We start from the raw sequence: 14660 nt of genomic DNA, 5'->3' as shown, positions 1-14660 counted from the left end.
AATGGAATCTTATTTTAAGAAATGTTAACAAATATCATTTTGTTTTTATTGTTGTTGCTTTTAATCTCATGTCCTTCAGAATTAGTGGGTCAAAACACATGAATATTCTTATGGCCTATTACATAATGATAGCTTACTTTTCAAACATGTTACAACTCACATTGTAAACAGCTTCATTAAAATAAACATAAACTAGGACATCAATTTAATGGGCAATCTCCAGTCTGGAAGATGAACAGATAACCCAGTGGCGTGCCAACTTTGTTCAGCACACTCCCAAGGAAAATCCCATTATCTTGGTTTCTCTTGGTAGATTTGGCCTGTAGTTATGCAGAACCACTTATATCTTCTCTCCACACAATTTGTTATAACACCCAGACAAGACTTAATATAGAAGAAATGATCTGCTGTCAATTGTACCTGTTGGCCGGTCACCTGAAATGTCTCCTCTGCATGCACACAGGTTATTTCCAGAGGTTCCGTCCCAGATACATGTCTTAACAACCGGCAGGTCTGCAACAAAACATTTCTACAGTTCAACCTCCACATTCTCGTCCTTCACAAGACACAGTCTCATGGTATAATTCAGAGAGATAATAAACCATTAAAATCTATAAAAATAATTTTAATGGGAAATTTTCACACTATATTGGTTACCAACAGATTCTCTAGGAGCAAGTAAGGTACAGCATATTGTTTTTATTTCCTATCTGATCAGGACAAGGTGGTCACAGGCTATTAGAACCAGGAGGAATCTCCAAAAGGATCACGCAGTACCCGCACATGTGATGTGTGGTACTTTGATGAAGATACTTTGCTCGGTGAAGTGACCTGCCCAAGGTCTCTGGACTAAATGAGGTCAATTGCTAAATGCTACACATTCTTTCTGTCAACAAAACCACTTTCCTTACACCGCAAGCTGTAATTAATACACCTTTCATTGGAGATAACACAGAGTTACGCCAAGACCAATGTAATGAGTAGAGTCTATTTCAGCAGAAATTATCGAAAACCTTGAGACTTAAAATAGAAAATGAGAAAAAATTGTTTTCATCTTTTAAAAAGATATGCTGCAGGGATCCTATAATTAGCAAGTTTGCTTACAGTCATAATATTTGGTTTACAAACAAAACAGCATCAAAAAACTATTTTAAAAAAGAGATGTATCTATAGTCATTTAAGAATGCTCCTGCCTGACCAGGCGGTGGCGCAGTGAATAGAGCATTGGACTGGGATGCGGAGGACCCAGGTTTGAGACCCCGAGGTCGCCAGTTTGAGCTCGGGCTCATCAAGTTTGAGCTAAGCTCATCAGCTTGGACCCAAGGTCGCTGGCTTGAGCAAGGGGTTACTTAGTCCGCTGTAGCCCCTAACCCCACCCTGGTCAAGGCACATATGAGAAAGCAATCAATGAACAACTAAGGTGTTGCAACAAAAAACTAATGATTGATGCTTCTCATCTCTCTCCGTTCCTGTCTGTCTGTCCCTATCTATCCCTCTCTCTGTCTCTGTAAAAAAAAAAAAAAATGCTCCCTAGCAGTTTTCAGATATAGTCAAGTAAAGGATAGGAAGCTAGTCCAGTTGATCCAAAGTTTCCTTCAACCACTAGTCTTTGAGTTTTGGTGATCAGGATATATTGGTAATCTGAAAACAGTTAGATTGTTCATATTTGTTCATTTATATGCATGCTGTCTAAGACATATCTTTTATAAGTTATATATATATTTTACTAGCAGACCAGACATATAACATTCTCAATAGATAGAAGGCATAGAATATCAATTTATAATTGGAATTATAACAAAAGTGGCAGGTTAAGCACCAATCACACACAGAGATTTGGGAAGAACAGGAGAGGTTCACAGAAGTCGTATTGTACTTAATGTCTTCTCTTTGTCCCTCCATATCCACAGCTCTTCTTTCTCAAACCTGCTTTTTGTCCTGGGCACTGCCTATGCGGTTTGCAGCTATGTTTGGCCAATGGGAAGCCCCAACAACAGACCAGCAGGGATGAGAAGAGAAGGGCCTTCATTCCCATGTTTTTCCCTGCAGCGTCACGTGGGACTGTCTCTTTGTCTAGGCCTGAAATCATCTCTCCAGGTGTCTCTCTGGAAGACTCTAGGCCCTTCCAGTTTTCATTCCCCTGTCAGTTTGGGCTCAGAGCGGCCCCAGCTCCGCTGTCACTAACCCCAGTTCCTGCACTCCCCTGCTCCCCTCACCCTGTCTACGCAATGGTAACTAGCGCCTTTATTACACCAGCTTTAGTGTGCCTTCTCTTCTCTGCTGAGACCCAACAGATTCAATCAGAAACAAGGTCACACGGTGTGTCTCCTCCATTGCCCTGCTCCAAGTCTGATCCCTCTGACAGAGTAAGGGAAAGAGGATTAAGAAATGCTCTTGTGGGTTCTAGCGATTTCGGTTGTTTTGCTGTAGAAGCCAGACTGTTCTAAGAACAGAACAGATATAAACCTTTAAATTCCAAAGGAGAGACAGAACACACTCAGGTAAGCTAACCAAAAACTGGATCTGCCTCACTATTCCCTGATGGTAGTATGCTTATCACTAACCCACAACTTCTTGAACAAGTACACCGATTACTCACCTCGACAAGCTGTTCTTTCTGTTCTGCAAGTTTGCAGGCATATTCGGCCAAACCTTCTAAATTTCCTTCTACTCCAGTAAGTTTTAATGCCTTTAGAACCACATGATCAGCATGGCATTTCAACAGCTCTGCCGCCCGCTGAGTTGCTGTGCTGTGAAGCTGCAGGTGGGGGTGGGGGTGGGGGTGGGGGTGGGGGCGGGGAAGGGTGAGGAAAGGAAGACAACGAACCATAACATTTTGTGACCAAGCACCTTAGAGTCACTTTAGAAGCCAAAGAGTAGCGACCGACCGCAACACAGTCCCGCTTGCAGCTTTCACAGGGGAAGTGAAGTCCCCGTGGTAACGGTGACAGGTGCGCAGACCTGCGAGAGTGCAGTTTCCCCCGGGGCAGGGGTGACACCCACCGCTCGGAGCCTCCCTCCCCCATGTGGGCAGTAGTGTCTGCAGAACATGACTGGCCCCCCTGGCAGAGGAGCCTGGTCCTGTGTTCACCCTACCATTAATCAGCTCTTTCCCACACAGCTTCCCTCTTACCCCCAAACTGCTTCTACTCTCCAAGTCAGTGAGGGACAGCGCAGTACTAACAGTATGCCATTCGAAGTATTAAGAAAAAAAAAATTCAGGCCCTGGCCGGTTGGCTCAGCGGTAGAGCGTCTGCCTGGCGTGCGGGGGACCCGGGTTCGATTCCCGGCCAGGGCACATAGGAGAAGCACCCATTTGCTTCTCCACGCCGCCCTCCTCCTTCCTCTCTGTCTCTCTCTTCCCCTCCCGCAGCCGAGGCTCCATTGGAGCAAAGATGGCCCAGGCGCTGGGGATGGCTCCTTGGCCTCTGCCCCAGGCGCTAGAGTGGCTCTGGTCGCGGCAGAGCGACGCCCCGGAGGGGCAGAGCATCGCTCCCTGGTGGGCAGAGCATCGCCCCCTGGTGGGCGTGCCGGGTGGATCCCGGTCGGGCGCATGCGGGAGTCTGTCTGACTGTCTCTCCCCGTCTCCAGCTTCAGAGAAATACAAAAAAAAAAAAAAAAAAAGAAAAAAAATTCAATCGGTAGCTTGTGATCATGAGATAGTTTTTTTTTTATCAGACTTTTGAAAAAGTATCAGTGCGGGATTCAGTTAGGTATGCAACAAGATTTTACTTAATACCTACGTCATGGCAGGCACTGGAGTCGAGCCTAGGCGTACATGACAGGAGGGACACAGCCTCCGTCCTCAGTGGGGTCAGTCTATCAATCACCAGCTGTTATCCAGAACCTTACCCCTAACGCCTGGCTCACAGGAGAAACAGTACATAACACGGTAACAAAACCCCAAGGTTATCTTTGACTTTGGAGTGGATTTTAAGCATGGCTCACTCACACTGTATCTTTGGGTCCTAATAACTCCAAAATCTTCTCCTTATTTTGGTCTTTAAAAAATATATATGTATGGCAAGTTTTATTGGGGCTCTCCAGAGAGAGGTCATTTTTAATAACACTGTCCCTAGATTCTGACCTGGAGCTAAGCTTATTTGAATGAAGTAATTTTTTTTTTTTTCCTGGAAGCAAACCAATGTCAACTTAAATTACAGGGCTTTCTACCAAATTAACAATAGGGTAGTCCACATTCATGCAATCAAGTGAGAATAATTACCGTTAGAAACTAAGACATGAAAACGCATTTTCTTTTGGAAACAAAATGCCACATAAGAATTTTAAAAGACTTTGTTTAGCCAAAAGGGCCTTCAAGAATACTCAGTGTCAGCCCTTTATTTTATAGACTATGAGACAGGTCAAGTAACTTGTCCAAGGTCATGTATATTTTATTTCTTTTTTTTTTTTTTTTTTTTTTGCACTTTTCTGAAGCTGGAAATGGGGAGAGATAGTCAGACAGACTCCCGCATGTGCCCAACCGGGATCCACCCGGCACACCCACCAGGGGCAATGCTCTGCCCACCAGGGGGCGTCGCTCTGCGGCGACCAGAGCCACTGTAGCACCTGGGGCAGAGGCCAAGGAGCCATCCCCAGCGCCCGGGCCATCTTTGCTCCAATGGAGCCTCGCTGCGGGAGGGGAAGAAAGAGACAGAGAGGAAGGAGAGGGGGAGGGGTGGAGAAGCAAATGGGCGCTTCTCCTATGTGCCCTGGCCGGGAATCGAACCCGGTTCCCCCGCACGCCAGGCCGACGCCCTACTGCTGAGCCAACCGGCCAGGGCCTATATTTTATTTCTTAACAATCCGAAAGGAGGAAGGGTGAATAACACCAAGGTCCTGCTCTGTGCCATGTACTGACACCAGTTGTATTCTAGGTTGAGGTTGTTATACCCATTTCAGGGGTGAGAAAGATGAGGCTTGTGGAAGATCACTCAGCCTGTCGCTAAAGGATCTTGTGCTCTTCTCATAGTCACGTTCCTAACAATAGTTTAGTCCAAATTGAAGAGGCTGGAAAAAAATGGGTAGGGATTTTTTAAGCAATATAAAACCATATCCTTCTATGTTTAATAGGGTGTTAAAAGGCAGGTTTCAATAGAGGTCGGTACCAAATAAGACGTGAAACAGATCACCATGTATAAAATTTATAAGAGACATCTAAAACCCAGTTTCACTCTCTGAACCCTTTGACCTACTTCAAAACTGTAAAAGAATCAAGAAATTATAGATGAGGGAGAGGGGAGGTTTCTGTGAGGAGGATCTGTTTGGAGAGCTGATGGTGCTTACTGTGAGCCCCACCTCTAGGCACACCAAAGAGAGGGAGCAGTGTGACATGGGACCTCTAGTAAGAGGAGGAGAAGGGGACGGCAGGAGAACCTCTGAAGAACACACTCAAGTATCCATGAGAGAGAAAGTAAGCTTTAAACATCGACTTAGGCCCTGGCAGGGTGGCCCAGTGGATAAAGCATTGTCCCAGCGCACCAGAAATCACGGGTTCGACCTCAGTCAGGACACAGAGGAGAAACAATCAATGAGTGCACAACTAAGTGGAACAACGCGTTGATGCTTTTCTCTCTCTCTCTCTCTCTCTCTCTCTCTCTCTTCCCCCACCCCCCTCACTCTGTCTCCCATTCTCTTTCTCTCTCAAATCAATGGTGGGAATCAGGGGACTTCTACTCAGCCCAAAGCATCTTATAAAGGTACCAATCGCTAAGAACTTTCTGCTACCACCCCCACGACCTCCTGTTGTTCTCTCTCCATGCTACATAAATAAGTGGAACAGCAAATCAATGTCTCCCTCTCTCTCTCTCTCTCTCTCTCTCTCAAATCAATAGACTTTTTAAAAAATGTATTGGAGTGAACATTCTCATTTTTGAACTCTTGTTATGACATAAAGACAGATTGGCAAACTTTTTTGGTAAAGGACCAAATACTAAATAGTTCAGGCTTTTCAGGCCACACGACCTCTATTGCTGCTACCCAACCCTGCTGTTGCTCTGGGGAAAAAACAGCAGGCAGAAGCAAACAGGCAAGACTGTATCCCTCAAAACTCTATCTAGACAAAGAGGCAGGCTGGTTATAGTTTGCAGATCCCTGACTTAAAGTGCTTCAGTCACCTGAGAATGACCAAATAAATCATGAGAGGACCAAGTTTTCATTCAGGGAACCAAAAGAACATTTTTTAAAAATCAACTTTATTAAGGTATAATTTATATACAATGAAATATAGCAAGAATACAGTTCAATGAGTTTTGAAAAATGTATCTACCTACCACCACAATCCATATTTACATCTCTATTATCCCCAAAAGTTCTCCTATGACACTTTCTAGTAAACGTCCCCAAGTCCTGACCCCAGGCAGCCACTCACTGAACATCTATCTACATATGTATTATATATATGTATATACATATACACATATCTAGCTCTACATATATAGAAATAGAGATAGAGACAGAGACAGAGAAAGGGATGACAGAAACAGAGACAGAGCCATGCACATAACACCCACTTGTTTCCAGCTTCTTATGTTCAGTGTAACATTGTGACATCCACATTGTTGCTTCTACTGATATTATTTCTTTTTATTGCTGAATAATATTTGGTTTAGTATACCAAAATTTGTTTATCAATTCCCACAACCTAAATAAAAATTTAGGTTATTTCCAGTTTGGGGCTGTTGTAAGTAAAGCTGCTACGAGCATTCATGTACAAGCTTTGAAACTGATGGCGCCATTAATACGTGGCTTCAAGATAACTAGGTCAAAGGACAACTTTAAACATCACTTTCTACGCACAGGGACATATCAATACTAATGCACCCCAGACACACCATGCACAACATGAAAGCTCACAATAAATTAAAGGAGGCTAGATGGCCAACTGTACTTACCTCTCTCTTCAGTTCATTGAGACCGTGACCAATTTTCAATATACTGAGTTCCAGTTCTTCGGCGACACTTTTTGTTTTCTTGCTTTGCTAAAAATTTAAAAGGTATATATGTAGGGTTACCTCATCTTTCTCACCTGGTAACCCCAGTTTTTCTTGAACTATAAATTATAATGCATGTTCACTATTACTCTGCGCACAATAAGAAAAGTAGATTTAAAAATATTTACCTGTCTATGGTTAGAATAGAAAATAGAATTTTAAGTATTTAGTGACATTTTTCTACTCTAACAATAAGCAGGTTGATTTCTTCCTTCCTTCCTTTCTTTCTTTCTTTTTTTTTTTAATAAGTGAGAGGAGGGGGAGATAGAGACAGACTGCTGCATGCGTCCTGACCGGGATCCACTTGGCACCCCCATATCTGGGCCCGATGCTCAAATCAACTGAGCTATCCTCAGCACCCAGGGCTATGATTTGAACCAGTCAAGCCACTGGAGGTGAGAGGAGAAGAGAGAGAAGAGGTGGAGAGGGAAGGGGAGAGAAGCAGATGGTCGCTTCTCTTGTGTGCCCTGACGGGGATCAAACCCAGGATGTCCACACATCAGGCTGATGCTCTATCCACTGACCCAACCAGCCAGGGCCCAGGTTGATTTCTAAAATCTAACCTTCTTTAATAAATTTATCATGTCTAACAGGAAACTATTTTATCTTATGCCTGGAATGCTCATCGCATCACTCTTACCATAGTGAAACACTGAAACACTATCTTTCTCCAAGTTCTGACATAAATGTCTCTTTCTCAGAAAGCCCTTCTCACATCACACAGTCTAAATCAGACCCTCTGCTTACCCACTCTAACCTTTTCCCTAGTACCCATCCTAGCATTCCTTGACATGTAACATTTTGAGTTTTTGGTTCCTTTGTTTAACGTCCATCATCTCCCGTAGACCCTGGTAAGCCCCCCTACAGGCTGGGGTCACACTGATTTCGCTCACCATTAGCTCCATGATACCTGGCACAGCAAACGGAAGGTAGCACGTATTCAGTTCTTGGAATGAATATGTCAAAGTTACATGTCCACTTCCTCAAGATGCCATCTTGATTCTTCTTCTAAATAAAAATTCAGCCTCCTTCCAATCCTTTCAACATACGGTCCCTACCTTCTCTTTGAACACTTTCAACGCTTTTTGTGCTTGCCTCACCCCTTCCCACATTTTTCTACAGTGTAAAATTCTCGCAGGCAAAGATTTTTATCTTCTTCATCTTTCGATTTCCAGTGTCTGGCACATAAAAGACACTTGGTAACAACCATTGAAATGAATGAAGGGCCTGACCTGTGGTGGCGCAGTGGATAAAGCATCGACCTGGAATGCTGAGGTCACTGGTTCAAAACCCTGGGCTTGCCCGGTCAAGGCACATATGGGAGTTGATGCTTCCTGCTCCTCCCCCCCCTTCTCTCTCTCTCTCTCTCTCTCTCTCTTCTCTAAAATGAATAAATAAAAATTTAAAAAAAGAAAAGAAATGAATGATACACCTGGCAGGGACGATCAGAGACCCGAGTGCTTGTGAAACAGTTGCAAGGTGCTAACTGCACATTTCAGTACCGACGGAATCAGATTCCTAACACAGACAGCATTTCTTCACAGGAACCCTCTTCACTGAATGTCGAGCTTTCTTTTTTTTTTTTTAGGTAAGAGGAGGGGAGATAGTGAGACAGATTCCTGCATGCACCCTGGCCGGGATCTACCCAGTAACATCATCAAGGGTTGATGCTCTAATCAACTGAGCTATTTTCAGCACCTAAGGTGGATGCACTCCTCAACAGGGCTATCCTCAGTGTCTGGGGCCACATTTGAACCAATCAAGCCACTGGCTGATGGAGGGGAAGAGGGAGAAAAGGGGGGGGGGGTAGGAGAGAAGCAGATGGTCATTTCTCCTGTGTGCCCTGACCGGAAATTGAACCTGGACATTCATACACTGGGTGGACACTCTACCCACTCAGCAATCAGCCGGGGCCAGGCATAAAATTTAACACTGAAGCAATCTATACTTCCGATTAGAAATCACACAGATAATTCAAATGAAACACGCTTTTTATCTCTGATATCCTCTACTCAAGGTTAAATTTCCCTGTTAACATGACCATTTGCAACGCTGTGATGCCAAGAAAATATGCGAGAAGTCTGTAATTGACGGCTACTCTTCATTCATAAGTCACCTCATCAATAAGAAAGTAAACTCTGGCAGTACACTCTCAGCCACATTCACTCTTCTTCAGCTTTACTGCCAAGGCTTCTAAGACTTCCAGGTTTGTTCTCTCCATGCTATATATTGAAAACCACATTAAGTATTATTTTGAGCCCTGGCCAGGTAGCTCAATTTGTTAGAGCATTGTCCTGAAGTGCAGAGGTTGCCAGCTCAATCCCCAGTCAGGGAACATACAGTTTTATTTATTGATTTTAGAGACAGAAAGAAACATCAATCTGTTCCTGTATGTATCCTGACCGGGGATCAAACTGGCAACCTGTGTGCTTTAGGACGGTACCCTAACAAACTGAGCTATCTAGCCAGGGAAAAATCAATCAATAAATTAAAAAAAATTAAAACCCAATGGCTCCCTCATGATTTCAAATACATATATATAATATATATAATATATATATATTATATATATTATATATATATTATATATATAAAAACACACACACACACATACTGTTTTGACATAGCCAGGAGTCTGTCTCTCAATGCTGTAACCCACCCCCTATAAGAAAATGGGACACGCTCTTCTCATCGAGTGTCTGTCTACCACTCTTCCCCAGGTTTTAAGCGTTCCAGGCAGCTTATTTGAGGCTCCTTAAGAGGCTGCCCACCCATCTCAGACCAGGAACCGTGCAAGGGTGAAAACCCTTTCCCCTGTCAGCCAGATCCAGCCTTGTCTTCCTCGTGTCTAGACCTCAGCAAGTCTCCTAAATCGCTGTCCGTAAACCAGCTGTCCTCAGAGTCAGGAACTGTGCACATCTGAAGGGCTCTGGCACTAAGACTCGGGTCCCAAGAACCTGTAGGTGGGGGTTACTCCTCTGCTCTTCACTCTGGAGAAGCGTTTCAGGGAGGAATGTTCCAGAGGTGAATCTGGTGGAAAAGTAGGGACGACAGGATGAACTAATGATGGTGATGATGGCACCGAGTCCAGACTGGCCAGGGTGGGAAACGGGCCTAGAACTGTTAAGTCCTGTGAGTGCTGATGGCGAGCACAGCTTGGCCAAGCAGGAGGGACCAGGCCCTCTGGACCACATTCATATTCCTGGTGATTGTGTTAGCCTCCACATCCCTCAAAACTTCAGAGAATAGCTATCATATGAAATTTAGTTTGATAAAAATCAGTTCTTACAGCTTGAATCCACACAGAAACTAGCTGCTGGAGTTCCATCCTGACGTGAGCAGACAGGCCCAAGATGCGCTCCCTGTGCTCGTGGCTGGTGTAGGCCGAGTCAGTGAAGTCCTCTGTGCGCTCCAAGATGGCTTCCAATGCTGCAGAAAGAGTCTCTCTTGACTGAAAATATAGATTCTCCCGAAGAGTTTCAATATTCACCTGAGAACAAAAAGGACACACATCCAAATGAGTCAACGTCCCCACCTAACCAAAATGGACTGTAATTTCCAGCAGGGCCCAGGAAGACACTAGCAATTTCTGTCCCTGCCTAAGGGCTTGGGAGACATGCAGCCTCCACTGATGACTATATTCTCCACTAACCCAGGAGGACACATGGCTCCAGAGCCACCAATGGCCACGCAGAGCCTCATTCCTAGAGTTGTTCATACAACTTTCCCGTAAGAGCCGTGAATAACTAAGGCAGGAAGGAAGAGCATTATCATGTAGCAACTGGTAGTAAAAATAAACCAGGCCCCAGGTGAAGAGTTTGCACCTTAGAAAACACCCAGGTAAAGTCCTAGAAAATGTTACACCCAAACCTGAATATTACTGTGTGCCCAGGGGACAGGGTGTGGATGGTGGAAGGTTTGGGAAGGACTGGGAAAGACATCAATTTTTTCTTAACTCAGCAAAACTCTACCAGTCACCTAACTGGTCTCTCTACATTTTTGTCTTATGTTCCAAACAGCACCTTTCTGACCAAAATATCCTCAACCGGGGGCCAGTATAATCTCTCTTAAAAGGTGCAGCTTTTGCCCTGGCCCGTTGGCTCAGCGGTAGAGCGTCGGCCTAGCGTGCGGAGGACCCGGGTTCGATTCCCGGCCAGGGCACACAGGAGAAGCGCCCATTTGCTTCTCCACCCCTCCGCCGCACCTTCCTCTCTGTCTCTCTCTTCCCCTCCCGCAGCCAAGGCTCCATTGGAGCAAAGATGGCCCGGGCGCTGGGGATGGCTCTGTGGCCTCTGCCTCAGGCGCTAGAGTGGCTCTGGTCGCAACATGGTGACGCCCAGGATGGGCAGAGCATCGCCCCCTGGTGGGCAGAGCGTCGCCCCTGGTGGGCGTGCCGGGTGGATCCCGGTCGGGTGCATGCGGGAGTCTGTCTGACTGTCTCTCCCCGTTTCCAGCTTCAGAAAAATGAAAAAAAAAAAAAAAAAAAAAAAGGTGCAGCTTTTAAGCCCTGGCCGGTTGGCTCAGTGGTAGAGTGTCGGCCTGGCGTGCAGGAGTCCCAGGTTCGATTCCCGGCCAGGGCACACAGGAGAAGCGCCCATCTGCTTCTCCACCCCCCCCCTCCTTCCTCTCTGTCTCTCTCTTCCCCTCCCGCAGCCGAGGCTCCATTGGAGCAAAGATGGCCCGGGCACTGGGGATGGCTCCTTGGCCTCTGCCCCAGGCACTAGAGTGGCTCTGGTCGCAACAGAGCAACGCCCCGGAGGGGCAGAGCATCGCCCCCTGGTGGGCGTGCCGGGTGGATCCCGGTCGGGCACATGCGGGAGTCTGTCTGACTGTCTCTCCCCGTTTCCAGCTTCAGAAAAATACAAAAAAAAAAAAAAAAGGTGCAGCTTTTGATATCGCCACCTCCCTCTAATTGGCTTCTCACCACCTATACAATCAAGCCTAAGTTTCTATTGTATAACACAAAACCCTCTAGGGTCCTGCCCTTATATACCTATTGAACCTTAGGCAGGGACAGAAATTGCTAGTGTCTTCCTGGGCCCTGCTGGAAAATACCTATTGAACAGTCTGTCTCACCCCCAACATTCACTTCAGTCATCCCGGTGCCTCGAGGACCTTCAATAAGACAGACACATGCTCACTGGTGCAATCTCCCTCTCTCTCAGATGTGAGAGCTAACCCACACAGCTAACCAGGCCAGAGCAGTTACTACAGCAGTTACTATAACCCAAGACCAGTGTTCCTTGTACATACCACACCAGGCCAAATGGTACTAGTGATTAATTTGTACCTCATGATATCTGCCTTTGTGAAGCGTCTATTCTAAAATATTACACAAAAACAAAGACATTTCATGTAGCGATGCTCCTTTAAAAGAAAGAAGAAAAGCAAAATATATTCCCTTTATTCTTACCTTGAATTCTTTAATGCCAGTAAAAATACTGATTGACGCCACGTCAGCCTCCCCATTGGGCTTGCAGTCGGTCACAATTTCAATGACCTTATCCAATGCCACTTTCATTCGGTTAAACACCCCTTCTTTGTTTTTGTGGGCCGATTCACAGTTGGGATGCCTGAGACACGTCTTCAAAACAATTGGGGGGTCTTTAAGATTTGATCCACATCCTAACACACAAAATCTTACAGAGAACGTGTCATGCTAATAAAAATGGTTCTTTACCAAAATCTCCCGGGTCCCTGGCTCACCCAGCTGCTTCTCCTCACTACAAGTGGAAGCAGGATGAGTAAAAAGCGATAGCAAGGTTAAGTGAAAAAGGCAGACTGCAAAACAGTATCTTTACGCTTCGATAATCAGTTTACTTAACGTTTTTGAAAAAAAAAAACAAACCAAAAACCTATATCTTTATCAGGATTAAAATTTTTTTAAATGTTGCCTTACGTGTGCAAGAACTAAAAAGGAATGAGAAAAAATGATCACAGGATATACAACTATGGATATATCTCTGACGTTTAAAAAAGTGAGGTAAATGAAAAACCACTCAAGAGCCTAGACACAACCAGAGGCTTCTCAGTGGGCTCCACGGCAGCCTGTTCATGTGGCTTTCCTCAGAGGTAGTCAGCCTGGTCCCTACCGCCCACTAGGGGGCGCTCCAGCTTTCATGGTGGGCGGTAGCGGAGCAACCAAAGTATAAATAAAAATCTAGATTGAACTACAGTAAGTTGTTTATAAAGATTTATTCTGCCAAACTTAGCGAAAATCCAACATAAAGCACTTGGTAAGTAATTATTATTATATGCTTTAACTCGCTGTAACTCTGCTTTATAAATTTTATAAAGTAAAGTTACTTCCTTACTTTATAAATCACCATTACTGTGAAACCGGTGGGCGGTTAGAAAATTTTACTACTAACAGAGATAAAAAGTGGGCGGTAGGTATAAAAAGGTTGACTACCCCTGCTTTACTGATCCTAGCCAAGTAAATATTCTGGGCGGAAAAGGCAACTCGAAAGTTAACTGCTAATGAGATGTTTACTAGTTCATTCTTGAATCATACCAATTTGCTGTTTGGAATCACAAGCTCTTGATTGACAATTGTGTTTAAGGTAGGATAAGGAATTAGAGATGTGAATTTACAGAATAAACAAACTAAGGGCTGACTTAATACTCTGCTGCTACTTAACAGATTCTAACTTGCCTAGCTTGCGGCTAGAGACAGATCTGCATGTTGGCTGCCTAATGAGACTGGCGAAACCCCGCAGGCAGGGACCGAGTGGGATGGGCCTCTATTCCTAGCACTTTAACTGCACCATCTTCTGCTTAGCTGCTCAAGCAAAGCTGACTCACAGAGTAACTGCTGCTTGGAACTGGGGAAGAAAGTTAGCATTCTTGCTTAAAAAAAATAACTGAAATTCAGCCTGACCTGAAACACTGAGGTTGCTGGTTCTAAACCCTGGGCTTGCCTGGTCAAGGCACATATGGGAGTTGATGCTTCCTGCTCCTCCTCACTTTCTCTCTCCTCTCTCTCTTTTTGTCTCACTCTCTCTCTTCTTTAAAATAAATAAATAAAATCTAAAAAAATAAATAGCTGAAATTCAACTGTGAAAGCCTATATTCCACTTTATCACTTTGGTATTTTTAGACATGTAAAATATATAAAGTAGATGTACTGAATCAAGTTCACTAATTCATTCACGACACAGTAAGACAAGCAATTTCCTTACCTTTGAAGCTGTGAGAAGCATCATTGTACACTTTTCAAGAACTGCCCTAGCCGCTGCCATTTTTGCCTTTTTCTTTTCATCTTTCAGATCCTAAACATGAAATAAAACCACTGAGAGTCTAGGATCATGTGAACCATCCACTTTCTTGAAAAATCATTTACTCAACAATGACAATACTCAACAATTAAGTAACATGGTTAAAAAAGTGGGGAAAAAAAACAGAATAAGTTTTTATAAAATGTCACATTTTTCCATCTAAATACATGAAGAGAAATGAAACAGCTGCCCTTATTAAGGGTGACAGAGCCAGGCACTGAGACCCAGCGAGTGGCGGCCGCGGGCCAGGTGGACGGCCACACCTGACATTCTCGGGCCCTTGTGGACACACCTCACTCCTCACCAGAAACAGTCATCCTATGCGCCACTTAAATAAAAGTGACTTATTTATTGAACACCTATGACCTATGATTTCCTTCAAAACAGAGAC

At 44.5% G+C, this 14660-nt stretch overlaps 1 protein-coding gene across 1 annotated transcript in view; it reads right to left on the bottom strand.

Moving 5' to 3' along the window:
• The window catches only part of CTNNAL1 (catenin alpha like 1), a 69773-nt gene that overhangs the window by 29434 nt on the left and 25679 nt on the right, over nt 1-14660 (bottom strand). Inside the window, exons 5-10 of the mRNA XM_066367496.1 lie at nt 14174-14263; nt 12406-12576; nt 10282-10482; nt 6894-6980; nt 2600-2758; nt 421-513 (exon numbers count right to left, since the gene is read on the bottom strand). Coding sequence (XP_066223593.1) covers nt 421-513; nt 2600-2758; nt 6894-6980; nt 10282-10482; nt 12406-12576; nt 14174-14263 — 801 coding nt within the window. The remainder of the gene's footprint in view (nt 1-420; nt 514-2599; nt 2759-6893; nt 6981-10281; nt 10483-12405; nt 12577-14173; nt 14264-14660) is intronic.

Source organism: Saccopteryx leptura, chromosome 2, assembly GCF_036850995.1.
Source record: "Saccopteryx leptura isolate mSacLep1 chromosome 2, mSacLep1_pri_phased_curated, whole genome shotgun sequence".
In the NCBI taxonomy this organism is placed as follows: Eukaryota; Metazoa; Chordata; class Mammalia; order Chiroptera; family Emballonuridae; genus Saccopteryx; species Saccopteryx leptura.
The sequence above is the reverse complement of the archived record's forward strand: the minus strand, read 5'-3'. Positions and strand labels throughout refer to the sequence as shown.